Below are 14,950 nucleotides of genomic sequence, written 5' to 3' on the forward strand. Positions count from 1 at the left end.
AACAACTATATAATGAACTATGCTATGAAATGCAATGGCAGGTCCGTTTATGAAACTTTTGGGTAGCGTGCCTTAAGTAGGTTCTCACAAGGAATGTGTCAAGACACATAACACTCTGATTTTTCCACTCAAGTTTGCTAACTCCAGTAGTTTATAGTGGGCACATGTTTCCTCCCAATCTCAATGACAATCCAAACAAGCCGAGGTCGATCAAACACATCTACCACTTACTATTACACCACCCTATTCCTAATTGAGCTAGAAGTCTTTATTAGGTGATACAGGGCGTAGGTGTTGGTTAAAGAAGGAAGGAAATGGATATTCAAAAAGATAAGTCTAAGATAATAGAGTCTTCAAAATATGTAACTAGAGAAAACCTTGTTCTTACTTTGCTTCTACACTTTGTTTCCATCTTTAGCCCTTTTGTTTGGCTTTTGACTCCTTTGATTATGTTTTTTGGAGTTTTAACTTTTTATTTTATTTATATCTTATTTTTCTTTTCTTTGGAATGGAAACTTTATTTTCTTTTCTTTTTCTATTTTTTTTAAGCAACTAACTAATTTTTATTTACACAGGTTTTTATCTTCTCTTTTCTTCACTCATCCTATTTTTCAGACTTATCCAGATAGGTAGGCTGATTTTATTTTTTTATTTTGTTTTATTGGGTAAAGGATTTGTGGTTTGTGAAAAGGCTAATGTAAATGCTTAGTGAGACAACTAGCGGAAAATATACTTAGGTTAGAATTTTTGACTATATCGATCCAAAAAGGGCCTAAATTCTCGTTTAGGATATGGTATGGTGATCAAGCAAGTGGATATGTGATTTATCTACTCGAATTTGACTTCTCTCTTGTGTCATCACTCTTATGAGGCTTTTAGGCTAGATGCTCACATGATATGTATTAAGTATTATAACCTAGGTCTCAGAAAAATACTGTCAAGTACAATCATAGATGCTCATGCAAGATGTTCAAGAAAAGATGCAATGACTATTACCTACATATTAATCTAAGTTTCAAAAATTAAATTCTAATTCAAGTACTACGTGAGATTTCTAGACTAATATCATCATGGAGAAGGGAACAATACCATTTCACTAAGTGCATAATATAAACTATTTTTATGATTTTTATACTTTCTGCTTTTTATACAATAATTAATACGTAATATACAACCTAATATGTACTTAAACATTTACAACATATTTTTATACCACCCCCAAACAGAATCACGCTTTGTCCCCAAAGTATGGAATGAAAATAAATGATAGAGAGTATCATAGAAATGTGTTTGTAAATGGGAGCACCTGAAAAAGAAGGTTAATCTATACTACTATAAAGAAATAAAAACATACGCAACTCCTATATGAGTTCCTCCCATTATAGAGATAACATGAAATAATAAATAGCGCTTGGAACATAAGTGGACTCTAACAGAAATAAAATAATATCATACGCTCACAAATCAAGCATGCGCATATCGTGGCTCCTATAGGAGTAGCTTCTGAAATTCCGCAAAATAGTAGAATTTCACGAAATTAAATTAAGGTACCTAATTACATTATGCATCAACAAGGCCCATGAGTTCTATATTTTGATATTTATACATGCAATTTTAATATGTGAACGTACAATGTGCTAAAATTAAATATACCACCCCCAAACAATTTGGGAGAAGGTGGTTCATGAAATAATTCAATAGCACAATTAAATTACGTAACTAACTAACTTAGACTCTATTGGAGTAAACATGACAGGCAAAGGGTGGCAAAGAGTTTTGAAATGAAAGACCAAAATATGTCACCCCCAAAAAAAATTTGAAAACACTTTCTAAGTTTGAAAATTTTTATTTGGCCTATACTCCAAAAAGGTGGTATTGTACAAAAACTTGAGTCTTTTAAAGTCAGATTCCCTAGACTTACTAATATATGTTTATGTTTTAATTTTTATATATTTGATTTTTGGAAAAACAAAATTACGATGAAGAAATAAAAATGAAAATGAAACTCACTCCATAGAGAAACACTTCTCAAACAATGAGAAAAAGTGCAAGAGATGAATGCGTGAGTTACATGAAAGGTGTATTCCTATGAAATATGAAATAAAATGGAGTACACCAGAGAATACAATGAGTCTTTTATAGTCAGATACTCGAGACTTTATCTAATGCAGTTTACCATATATCAACAACCTAAAGAGTTGTGGGTCTTTCCATAAATAATTATCACAGAAAGCACCCCTAAATAGAATGAAGCACCAAGATTTCCTATGATGTGGCTTAGCAGAATAAGAGTGAATTCTGGTAGACCTATAACCTAATCTAGCATACAATTTCTTCTATTTTCTCCAAGTAAATGATTGTGAGGAAAAGAATGGTTGTGGAAAATACTTGGGATATGGATAAGTTTTAGAAGAAAGGGATGGAAAAAATGAGAAAGTGTCAGGTGGCTTGTCCTTGGGTATTACTTCTTCACCAGATAGGTTTAGAAAGTCGTGAAGCACAAGAGAAACAAGAAAGTTTAATGCAAACTCTAGGTTCCTTTGAAAAGGTGGAGGGCGGGGAATATTGGTGGTGGTAAATGATTGGTATTTATAAGGGATTAGCTCAGGTGGATGATGGTCGGGTGGTGCTTTAGGTAGTTCTTGAGAGGGTGGATCATCACAGGCACTTAGAAACTCATTGAATTCGTCATCTAGGTTAGTCGTATCCACATAATTGTGGTATTCATCTGCATCTTTGTGGAATTCATCTATCTTTTCCATTGTGAGATTTACTACATCTCCCATAGGGTCAGAAGGCAGGGTGGAAAATTCTGCCACTATTTTAGTTATGTTCAAGGAGTCAAAATTGTGATATTTGTCTTCTTCCCTAAGAGGGGTATCTACTAGTGTGGGGATGAAAGCGTCGGCCGCACTAATGTGAGATGCAAAACTCTCAATAGACTCCACTTCTCCTTCAACAAGCAAACCTAGTTGTCCATGCTTGAGCATAAACATGTTAACCTCCACAGAATGATTGTCAAAGGAAAGTGTCATTGATCCATCTCGACAATTGATTTGGGCATTGGCAGTTGCCAAGAAAGGACGCCCTAAGATGATGGGAATAGAATCATGAGCAACTGCTGTTTCAAGAATAACGAAATCAACCGGCTAGTACAAATCTTAAACTTTAACAATAATATTTTCAACGACACCTTTGGGGTACTTAATAGAACAATCGGCTAACTGCAAAGTCATTTTGGTCGGTTTAAGTTCATGGAGACATAGATGTTTATGTAAATAAAAAGGAAGTAAGTTAACACTCACCCCCAAGTCTAATAGAGCAGTTGTAGTGAAAGTATCTCCTAAGGTACATTATACAGTAGGACGACCAAGGTCCTTGTACTTAACAATTCCGTTATGTTCAGATAAAGAGGGATATTGTTCAATTAAGAAGGCTTCTTTGGGTATGTTGGTTTTCCTCTTCGTTGTGCACAACTCTTTAGAAACTTAGTGTGTCCAAGTAAACGTTTTATAGCATCTAGAAAAGGTAGGTTTATAGTAAGATTTTTAAACACTTCCCTAATCTCATCAAAATTCTCGTCCTTTTTAGACACAACTAATCTCTGGGGAAATGGTGGTTTTTCTCTATACTTAGCATAAAGGTCAACAATATTATTAACATTGTCTTTCTTTTTTGTCGTTTTCCAACTAGGTTTCCATATTGGAACCTCTATAGGTGGAGAATCATTAATTTCTATTATTGGGTCTTGTAAGGTTTTCCCTTTTGGTTGTAGTTGGACTGGAACTAATACAATTGTAGGGTCTTCAATTTCAGTTTCTATAACAATATTTGGTATGGTTTCATTCTTAGTTTGCAGGTGATCTTTAGGCATAGTCACTTGGTTAGCAACAACCTTACCCGAACGAAGGGTAGTAACTGCCTGTAGGTCCCCTTGGTTTATATTACCATTACATTGAATACTGTTTACTTCGAAGGCAATGTTTGTTAACTTAGGGTTAGGCACAACTTGACCTGAAAACACGCCTTGTTGGTTATTATTTTGGTTAGGAGATAGATCAATAACCTTTTGGCACAAAGACTGCATCATTTGCATCGTTTGTTGTAGCATGTTAGAGTTTTGATCATGTTGATCTTTCATAAATCTGGAGTTTTGTTCATTTCATTGCTTCATCAAGTTGGAGTTTTGTTCATTTTGTTCTTTCATCAAGTTGGAGTTTTGTTGTATAATTTGATTTTGATGTTGCAGCAAAGTTACTACTACGTCCTCTGTAGATGGTTTAACTGGTGGAGTGGTCATAGGAGGAGTGACTGGAACTAAAGCTTGTTGAGCATTAATGTCTAGATGTTGATAGTTCTGGGTCATGGGCACTAAACTTCTATTTTGTTCACCTAATTGTCCTTGTCCTAGATGTTGGTTAAATTGGTGGAAGTTTGTAATGGACCTAACATTTTGATTATTAAAACCTGGAGGTGCAGCTTGTTGTTGTGGATCATAATTAGTGTTTTGCCTCCATTGTGTGTTAGGATTGTTATTAAAAATGCAGACATTGTCTGGCTATGGTGGTGGTTATTCATAGATAAAAGGACAATAGAAGTCGGAATGCTCAAAACTAAAACAAAAATTACAACGAGGAGAGTTTATGTTCATAACAGGAGTATGTTTCACTTCTTGTTTATGGACAAAGAGGGCATCGACCTTTCGAGTGGGGGATTCAATTAAAGTTCTAAGTTCAGGATCTGGTTTTACCTCAAACATACTGGTTGCCTTAACTGTTTAAGAAGAAGTATTGGAGAGGGAGTAATCGTTACCTCCCCAGTTGTTGCTTTTCTTGGATTGAGTATCTAAAAAGTTATTAGCATCTGTGGCTCCTTTACTTAAGAAATTACCTCCATTCATGATATCTAAAGTCTCTTTATGATGCTGGAATATGCCTTTAAAAAAGGCACGAACTAGTATGTCTTTACCAAGATTATGATGGGGACATTCTACTAGAAGATCAGTGAAACGATTCCAAGCCTCAGAAAAAGATTCTTGAGGCTTTTGGCAAAAGAAGTGAATATTTTGAAGCATCTCATCAGTCTTCTGTGGTGGGTAAAATTGTTCCATAAATAATTCAACTAGTTTTTCCCATGTGTCGACAAAGTTCGGCTTTTGTACTGTTAGCCAAGCAGCCACTTTGTCAGCTAGGGTGAAAGGAAACACCCTGAGCTTTATTTGATCAGGTCTTACATTAGGATGATGAAATGTAGTAAGCACTTGTTGTATCCTACGTAAGTGTTGATAAGGCTTCTCATGGTTTAAGCCATGGAAAACAAGTAGCATATTAAATATATTGGGGAGTTCTAAAATCTCATGTAGTGTCTGCAAGAATGATGCAGGACTCAGGTCCATCATTTAAAACCTTATAAAAATTAGAGAGGGGTCTCTCTGCTATTTCTTCACCCATTGCTACAAATGTAGTTGGGGTGGGTGTAGGTGGTATGTGTGTGGTGTTGTGTGAATTTCTAGATAGGCGATTATTTTTGCGTCTATGATAAACTAATAAGGCAGGTTTATGCGTACCAGATCTTAATCTCATGCATGTTTTAAGTATAATAGGCAATTCCTAATGAGCATGCAAAAATTAGCCTGATTATTACTAGAAATAGAATCATATTATAGTAGATTCGAGGATGTTAAGAGGTGTTACTTGGAGCGTCCTTGCTACGCATATAAATAGCACCTTCAACAGCCTTGAAGCACGTTCCTTAATTAAATAACCCCGATTCTTTGAGTTTTCTAGATACCGTAAAGTATGAAAAAAAATTTTATGGAATTACTAGAGTGGTTGGGCATACGAGTATTGTACTGTACTCGTGGGGTAATATTGTACTAATTGTAAAAAATTTACTTAAACTAGGGCGCGGGCGCACTCGACAATAGGTTATATTAGGCACGGGTCGCGCTTTGGTACTTTTTTTTCATAAATTTAAAGGAGCGCGGAGCGCGCTCTAGACTGGCAAAATGAGGGCGCGGGCGCGCTCTCAAGTAAAAACAGGAGGTTGAACTTTTTAGGGTCAGGTCACGAAGTTGTAGGGAGTTGGTTTCTCAACTCGTATGCACTCAAACAGTATCATAAATAAATCAGAAAATTGTGAATAGTGAAAAACAGTGTTTTGGTGGAAAAAATAGTGAACAGTTTTGATTATTCTAAACACGCTATACGTAACAAAGCAAGATGACAAGCGACGCCATTTGATAACTAAGTTTTAATACGGTAAAAATAGTGTTTCTACAGTACTAAATCATGCTAAGTGGGGACCTTAAGTTGGCCACTATATTGTTTCAATGGGGACCTTAATTGGGGGAATAAGAGTAACTTAAGTTTTCTCTAACTATTCTATTTGGTGCTCCCATATTGCCTAAAATAGCTCTTTTAGATTAGATTCCTAGATCCTATCTTCTACATACTTCGTTTCTTTCCTTTTCTGGGCAGTTTACACCACCTGAGTAGAAGGACCTAGTGCTTCTCACATCCTTTTAGTTATGGCCTCAACCTCATCATCATCCCTCCCTGCTTCAAACCCTCCTCCACCATTTCTATGGAGTTCTCTCTTTCATAACTCAAACACTTCTTCTTCAGCTAATATGGTGTTGAATAGTTGTACTCCCATCATAGAAGATGGTGCTGCTGTGGTCCCACAAGATCTTATCAACGAACGAATCAGTGAATGGAAGGATACACTGGTTGGTTACTTTCTAGATAAGAGAATGGGATTTCCTTTTGTCAAGAGTTCTTTAGAAAAAATGTGGAAACTTAAAGGATCTATGGAGATCACTATGGATAGAGATCTATTCTTCATCAGCTTCTCTACCGTTGAAGACAAACAGATGGTGTTAGAAGGAGGACCTATCTTCATTGTAGGGAAGATATTTGTTGTGAGGACATGGACGCCAGAGGTGGAAGGGCAAAGGAATAATGTCAACATAGTACCTATATGGGATAAACTTTTCAAAGTCCCAAAAGAGCTTTGGACTAAAAATGAACTCTCCTACTTGGGTAGCTTGATTGGTGAGCCTTTATGTATAGATGGAGCAACATCACAGAAAAAAAAAATACTCGACTTTGCGAAGGTTTGTGTTACTATTCCTTTGACATTTGATTTTCTCAAATCATTGAAACTTAAACTTGGGGGTAAATATGTTTATCTAGATGTGGAATACCCTTGGAAACCACCCTTTTGCAATATATGCAATCGCTTTGGGCATGCTACAACCAAATGTTCATCTTCCCCTCCTCAGGTGTGGGTTCCTAGAACTAGAAATGCAAGAGCACAAGATAGGACAGTAGTTCTAGATGCAGCCCCTGTCATTACCCCCTCTTTTGCTATAAACTCATAATCGGATAATAACTAATCTGTTTTGCCTAGCTCCTTAGGAATATCGATGTCCACTCTACAATTAGTGAATCCTTCTATCTCAACATCACCTTCTTCTGAGTGTGGACAAGGTGGCTCGAATGGAATTGCAGGGTCAACTTCTAGTATCTTAGGGCCAGTGTTAGCCACGCCTACACTACTTGCCAGGAACTCACCTCTTTCAGGAGGCTCTCTTCTCAGCTCTTTTCGTGGAAACTCTCCCTTTATCTTGAGAGCACATTCTCCAGCTGTAAACAGAGACAAGAAAAGTATTTCTGGCACCCGAGGGAAAGAAGATGTGATCTTTGACATAGCCCAAGAGAAAAATGAGTTAGTAACAACTAAAGATGGCATTCTAACAGAGGAAGAGTTATATAACTTCAATCTTGCGAACAATACTTATACAGCTCTTGTTCTTGAAGAAGAAGGCATAGTAGATGATGATATTTCTGAACAGGCTGAGGAACCTTTTAATGACCAGAATGTGATGCCTACTCTAGCCATACCTCTGCGAATGCCTTCATAGGTCACTACCAGAGCTCAATTGCTACAACATCAATAATCAGGCAAAAGGAGTAAAGGAAGGCCTAAGGGCTCAGGTAACAAAAGCAAACAAAAAAGATAGTTTTTATGAAGATATGCATATACAATGTTCGAGGTGTCAATGATCTGAAGAAAGCAAAAGATCTCAATGTCTTCATAATTAGAAATAAACTCTTATGTTTTTGTTGATTCTGTGGCAAAATATCATTATTCTAAAGGGCTCAGTCACTGGTCCCTGGTGTGTGATGGGAGATTTCAATAATGTCCTCTACTCTCATGAAAGGATCACTTCAGAACTGGTACATCCTAGGGAAACTACTCCTTTTGCACACTGCCTCAATACTATAAGTTTTATGATCACAGTTCTAGTGGTTGTTTTTATACTTGGACTAACAATGGAGATGGCATTTTTAGAAAGTGGTCCAAGATAGATAGGTGTCTGATCAATCCTATGTGAGTATCTATGTTCTCCTCTTCTAGTGTTGAGTTCTTACCACAAGGATTATCTGATCATACCTCGATAGTGTTAACACTCTCTAATAAGATTCATTGCAGATCTCCTTTTAGATTTTGCAACTACTGGCTTGTTAATCCTTTATTCAAGGAAACTCTTATCAAATGTTGGTCTATTCCTATCCAAGGCAATCCTTCCTACATGCTCTCTAAGAAGCTTAAACTCTTGAAGGATTCTCTCAAAGGATGGCCCAGACTCAGCACCACTGATATTCAGATTATGCTGGACACAGCTAAAGCAAACCTTGAGGATATTCAGAAGCAACTGCACTTGAAACCTCTTGACATTCATCTATGTAATCTTGAAAGAACAAAGAGGTCGGAGTTATGCAATCTTATGCTCATGGAAGAATATGATCTTTTGCAAAGAACTCACACTGATTAGCTCTCTTTCGAGGATAAAGGCAATGCTTTCTTTCACAACTCAATAAAAGAAAAGAAGGCCAGAAATAACATTTGGTATATTATTTATTCACAAGGAATTATGCAAGAAGGGCAAAATAATGTAGCTCAAGCTTTTATTTCATATTACTCTGATCTCTTGGGTAAAGCTTCTCCATCCACATGCTCTCCTCAGTTTTTAGACCAACTGAATCTGAAGGTGTTATCTCCAGAAATGGCTAACAATCTGATGAAGGAAATTACTGACTTGGAGACCAAGGAAGCAGTTTTCTCTATCGATGACAATAAAACCCCAGGACCTGATGGGTTCAATTCTTTTTTCTTCAAGAAGTCCTGGGATATGGTGGGAAAAGATTTCATTCTTGCAATTAAGCATATGTTCTCACATAAATCCATTCAGAGAGGTACAAACTCTACCCTTTTATGCTTAATTCTTAAAAATCTTGCCCCCTCAAAGGTTGATGAATTCAGGCATATTGCTTGTTGTAATACTATCTATAAATGTGTTACCAAGATTCTTACAAGCAGGATGAAGGAATGTATCACCTTTTTAATCTCTGGAGCTTAGTCTGCCTTTATACCAGGCAGAAACATTCAAGATAACCTCATTCTTTCCCATGAACTCATTAGAGGTTACTCAAGGAAACATGGCTCTAGAAACTGTGCTATCAAGATTGACATCAGGAAAGCTTTTGATTCAATCAACTGGAAGGCTATGGAAATGATCCTGCATAGATTTGGATTCCCTCTACTCTTCATAGAATGGTTTACAATATGTTATAGCTCTCCATCCTATTCCATTATCATAAATGGCACTTCTGAAGGTTTCTTTGAAGGGGGAAAAGGTTTGTGACAAGGTGACCCTATATCACCATATCTATTTGTCCTTGTTATGGAGATTTTGGTAGGACTTCTTAGTCAAGCTCTCAACCTTGGGCAGATTCATCCCCACTCAAAATGCAAAAAGCAAAGTATCTCTCATTTCTTTTTTGCGGATGATGCCCTATTATTTTGCAAAGGAGACATGGAATCTATTCTAGCTGTGAAGGAGATACTACTAAAATTCTCTCAAGTCACAGGCCTAAATATTAACTCTACAAAATCAACATTACAAGCTGGATGTATGTCTCAAGATACAAGAGAAGACTTAGCTAATGCAATGGGCATCCCTCTTATCTCGCCTCCTATCTCCTATCTAGGCCTTCCCCTGACATCATCAAGGCTAGGAATAAGAGCTTGTCTCCCTTTGGTGGAAAGATTAACATCTAGAATCTTAAATTGGAAGAACAAAACTCTGTCAAGAGCTAGTAGACTTGAACTCATCCAAACTGTTCTTTCTTCCTTTCAGGTGTATTGGTCAAAAACCTTTGTGTGCTTCCTAAGAAAATTCTTGATAAGGTATGCACGAATGTGGAACAAGACTGCATATTGTGGATTGGTATATAGAATTGCAGTGAAAGAAGACTCTTTGTGGGCCAACTGGACATGGAGTCAGCAGATCAAAAAACACTATTTTTGGACTATGAAAACTCCATCCAGCTGCTCTTGGGTTTGGCGAGGAATTCTAAAGCATAGGAATATAGCCAGAAATCATATCAAATATATTAATGCAGATGGCACTAATATATTGTTCTGGCATGATTAATGGTGCTCAAGCAAACCTCTGTGGGAGATACCTGAAGCAAGAAACCTTTTCAACCTTAATGAGGCAACGAAAGTTAGTGATGGTTTAGTACAAGGAGCTTGGTCTTCTACGATAACTTCACTCCCAGAGGGCAATATCAAAAGTCTTATTTTAGGGACTAAAGTCAATGGCAATCTTGAGAAGGATGAAGTGGTATGGGTCCCTAGCACTTCTGGAGGCTTCACAGTAAAATCGACATATGCATTGCTGAAGAAAGAACGCACAAAGGTAAAATGGTATAGAGTGGTGTGGGGAAAACTCTCTGTACCAAAACACTCATGCACTTTGTGGCAGCTACTCTCCAATTGTCTCCCCACGCAAGATAGGCTGATACAAAAGAAGGTGTTGCAACAATCTGAATGCAACTTATACAATGCTTCGTCTGAACATTCCAAGCATTTATTTTTTGATTGCCAATATTCTAAACAAGTCTAGGAACAGGTGAAGAATAGACTTGGGATAGGAGGGACTGTGAAGGGATCCACTGCAGAATGGTATGATATATTCAGACTTTGTAGAATTAACTCTATCAGTGTTGATATCTATAAAGCATGTATAGGAGCAACTGTTCATGAAATTTGGCGTGAGAGAAACAGACGAAAGAAAAAGAATCTTAAACTTTTTGCGTAATAGTTAAGTTCAAAGATTATGGGATATATGCAGATATACTTCCAAAAGAATTTAGCAGATGTCAAGGAATCCACTTCTCTGAGGATTTTGGTAGCTAGATTAGGGCTGGAATTAAAGTTCAAAGAACCAGTCCCACAATGGATCAAATGGGAGCTAGCAGCAGTAGACTCATATATGTTCAACACAGACGGCTCTGTACAAGGAAATGGCAATGGGTTTGGAGGAATAATCAAAGACGCATTGGGAAATGTTACTCTGGCATATGCAGGCTCTTCTTCTAAACCTTCAGTTATATATCAAGAGCTCTTTACAATAGCAAAAGGATTTCAGCACGCAAAAGAAAAATGAATAATCAATCTTGAAGTCAACTCAGATTCCACAGGAGCTATCAACATTATCCAAGACCCAGGCCAAAGCCCTTGGTACTGCTCTAACATTGTGGCCTTAATTTCGTCCCTCAAGAGACATTTTGTTAAATGCAGTTTTAAGCATATTTACAGAGAGGGTAATCAGGCAGCTGACTACCTTTCCAAGTTGTACAGATCACTAGATAATCTTGATATTTCCTTTCTTCCACCCCTTGATCTTAATCTACATAACATAGTGGAAGAAGATAGGAAAGGAACTATGTACTTAAGGGCTTTTTCTAATACAGGTTGAGGTCTGCCATAACCTCTAAACTTTTGAAAATAAAATCATGTTAATCAATCAATATATTATACTCTCTAAACATGTTGTTATATGGGAATAATCGTTTTCGATCTACTCTTGCTTGCACGTACTTGACACAAATTTAGACTAACCAAACTATTCACTAATGCATTTCTCCAACATAGTCTTGAACTTCGACTTGTTGTAATAAAGGTGTCCCAACTTTTCACCAAATTTCTTTTTTATATGCCAAATGCATAATCGATGTTTAGTATTTGGGAAAACTTTCTTCACGGCAGCACACATAGCAGGATCTTGATCAGTGATGATGGAGGTTGGATGCCGACCTCCCATTGATTCAACCCATGTCTTGAACAACCAATAAAATGTTGCCTCTGTTTCATCATGAAGAAGTGCACAACCAAATTGAATGAATTGGTAGTGATGATTGACCTCGGTGAATGGGGTGAATGGCATTTTGAATTTGTTTGTGCAATAAGTAGTATCAAAGGTTACAACATCACCAAATTGTTCATATGCCATACGAGATCTTGGGTCAATCCAAAAGAAGTTTGTCGCTCTTCCTTTTTTATCAACTTGCACGGCAAAGAAGAATTGGGGATTTTTCTTTATACTTTCTCTAGAAAATATTTATAACTGATTGAGCATCACCTTCCCCAAGTCTTTTTCTGATTTCTCTTGTTGTTCGCAAGTGGTTCCAACAATCTCTCTCGCCATAGCCAATCAGATCACCCATAAAAAGAGAAGGAACCTTCGACACCTACATGTTCTCCCTAGCAAATGATTCAGTTAAATCTTTAGCAGCTGCAGGCATATTCCTATTAGACGGCAAATGATGTCGTTTAATCGGAGTAACAAATTTATGATTATGTCCATTCTCATAGACAGTAACCTTCCACTTCTTTGTTTCTTTCGTGTACATTATCCACATACTTGCTAAACACTCTATTTTGACAGTTGAACAACTACAACTTTTCCCCCTACCATCAACATTATGTTCTTTCTATGAGTTCCCTCACGTGAACATACAAATAACACATTTGTGACTTCATCGACACGAGATTAAGTTTTCTGGGATGATCTTATTCTAACTGTAAAACCTTCTCGACGACCGTACTCCTGAAAATAATCTTTTGCTTCATCAATTGAATCAAAAAGCATACCCACATGTGGCTCTTTATGATTTTCAACCTCAATAGGCGTTGAAACTAGTCTAGTGACATTATTTTCGATTGGGGACAAACTGTTCCTCTGGTTCAAATTTTCATTCCCAGACCTTATCTCATATGAATATTTAGATTTGACATTCTCCATCACTTTTTCCCTTTTGGTTTAACCTAAAACAAAAGGTAGAATTACATGAGAACTACTAATTTTGTAACTATTGAGTAAATAACATAACAAAAAACTAGGAGTTGAAAACTTCCACTAAAAATTTGGATTTGTAAAACAAATAAAAAGAGAATGAGATTAAATTTGTGAGAATTAGAAGTACCTTTGTCTTCTCTCTGATCATGAGTTCTGTACGTATTTAATGAAAGGGAGAAGTAAACTGGAAAAAACCGAGAGCTAGGTGGAAAAGACGGTGGGTTTTTCTTTCTCGTTGCTATTTTGCGTGGAAAACATATTAATCCTAAACCCTGGTTCGGTTTCTTAGTAAAACCCAGTTCAAGTGGACAGAACCAGTTTTAAGTGGTACTTGCTTGTTTCTTTTTCCAACCGTTAATTTGTGAATAGATCGAAGGCTCACAGCGTAAGTGAACTTATGTGTCTTCTATATATGTCCCTTGAACTCGACCCATAAAGTAGAGACAAGAATTAAATTTAACTAAAGCTCGTATTTAATGGTTTTAATGGAGGCTACACTACAAAACTTAACCCTAAACTACATTAACCTACTCTACAGTAAAGAAAGGGGAGCTAGAAGAGGAGTATTAAGTTTAGCCTTAACCCTCTTTATATAGGAGAGGGTTAGGGTTATATTTTCATGCATGGGCCAAAAAGGGGGACTTTGGGCCTCTAATGTGAGCCTAAAGTCCATTAGGTTAAGTTTAAAAGGGTCATTGCTGCTGGAAATTACTTAAGTATGTACCCTTTTCGTCCACTTTTACAGATTTGATTGGGGCAAGTCTGGGTCCATTTGAAATCTAGTTTTGAGCTGGTCTTTTTGACATAAAGTAGGCCTAATTTCAAGGTTCGAGTCCAAAGATATGCCTATTTGAAGTTTTGATGGTTTTTTGTCTTTTTTCTGCCTGAATTGACTTTGACTTCCCAGCTTTGACTCGGCTTGAAAATGCATTTTTTCTTGATTATGGGGCTTTAAACATAGAACTCTCTCATAAATCATCTTGACTCATTTTCCATGCAAAATGACATCTTTAAGTACATAAGCAGCTTCAAGACCTGAAATACACAAAAACACATAAACAGTACTAACTCTTATTTATTATAAACATAATTGGCTAAATATAATACTATTAAGGGTTCAAAACTACAGTTTTGAGTGCTTATCACTTGTCTCAACTTTATAGACCACAAATTTCTAATATTCTCTTTCACTTACACTTTTTGGGTATCATCAAAGCTTAACTATTCTCAACTTTGCAACCTTTCTTCTCACATTCAAAATGCTTTCTTCTTCTCGCTATGTTGAATCAAGTTTCTCATCCGAAGAAGAGAACATAGTGAATGACGACGAGAACATGTTCTCATCTATTTTCTTGTTATTACAAGACATGCACGAAGCTACTCGTGATCATCGAGGTTCGGTCCCTAGTACGTAGAAAGTACATTTATCGTGATCGAATCGAGGCTCACAATTGGATTATGAGTGATTACTTTGTGCAAAACCCTAAGTATCCTAGCTTGATGTTTTCCGTAGGAGGTTTAGGATGCAACGCCATCTCTTCCTCCGAATCTTGAAAGCCGTCTCCGACCATGACAAATATTTCACATACAAGGTTGATGGTATTAGAAAGCCATGTTTGACGGGTATGCAAAAGGTGGTTGCTTGCATATGGTTGTGGTGCAGATGCGTGGGATGAATACATTCAAATAGCAAAAAACACTCTTTTTGAAAGCTTGAGGCATTTTTGTGATGCCGTG

General features: G+C 36.9%; 1 protein-coding gene across 1 annotated transcript; it reads left to right on the top strand.

Annotated features, from left to right (window-relative positions):
• The first annotated feature begins 6,529 nt into the window (after positions 1-6,529).
• On the top strand, positions 6,530-7,384 carry LOC147503170 (uncharacterized). The gene has a single exon (XM_086604729.1). The coding sequence runs from the start codon at positions 6,530-6,532 to the stop codon at positions 7,382-7,384; it is 855 nt and encodes a 284-aa protein (XP_086460855.1).
• Positions 7,385-14,950: the final 7,566 nt, after the last annotated feature.

This window comes from Coptis chinensis, chromosome 4 (genome assembly GCF_015680905.1).
Source record: "Coptis chinensis isolate HL-2020 chromosome 4, ASM1568090v1, whole genome shotgun sequence".
Classification (NCBI taxonomy): domain Eukaryota; kingdom Viridiplantae; phylum Streptophyta; class Magnoliopsida; order Ranunculales; family Ranunculaceae; genus Coptis; species Coptis chinensis.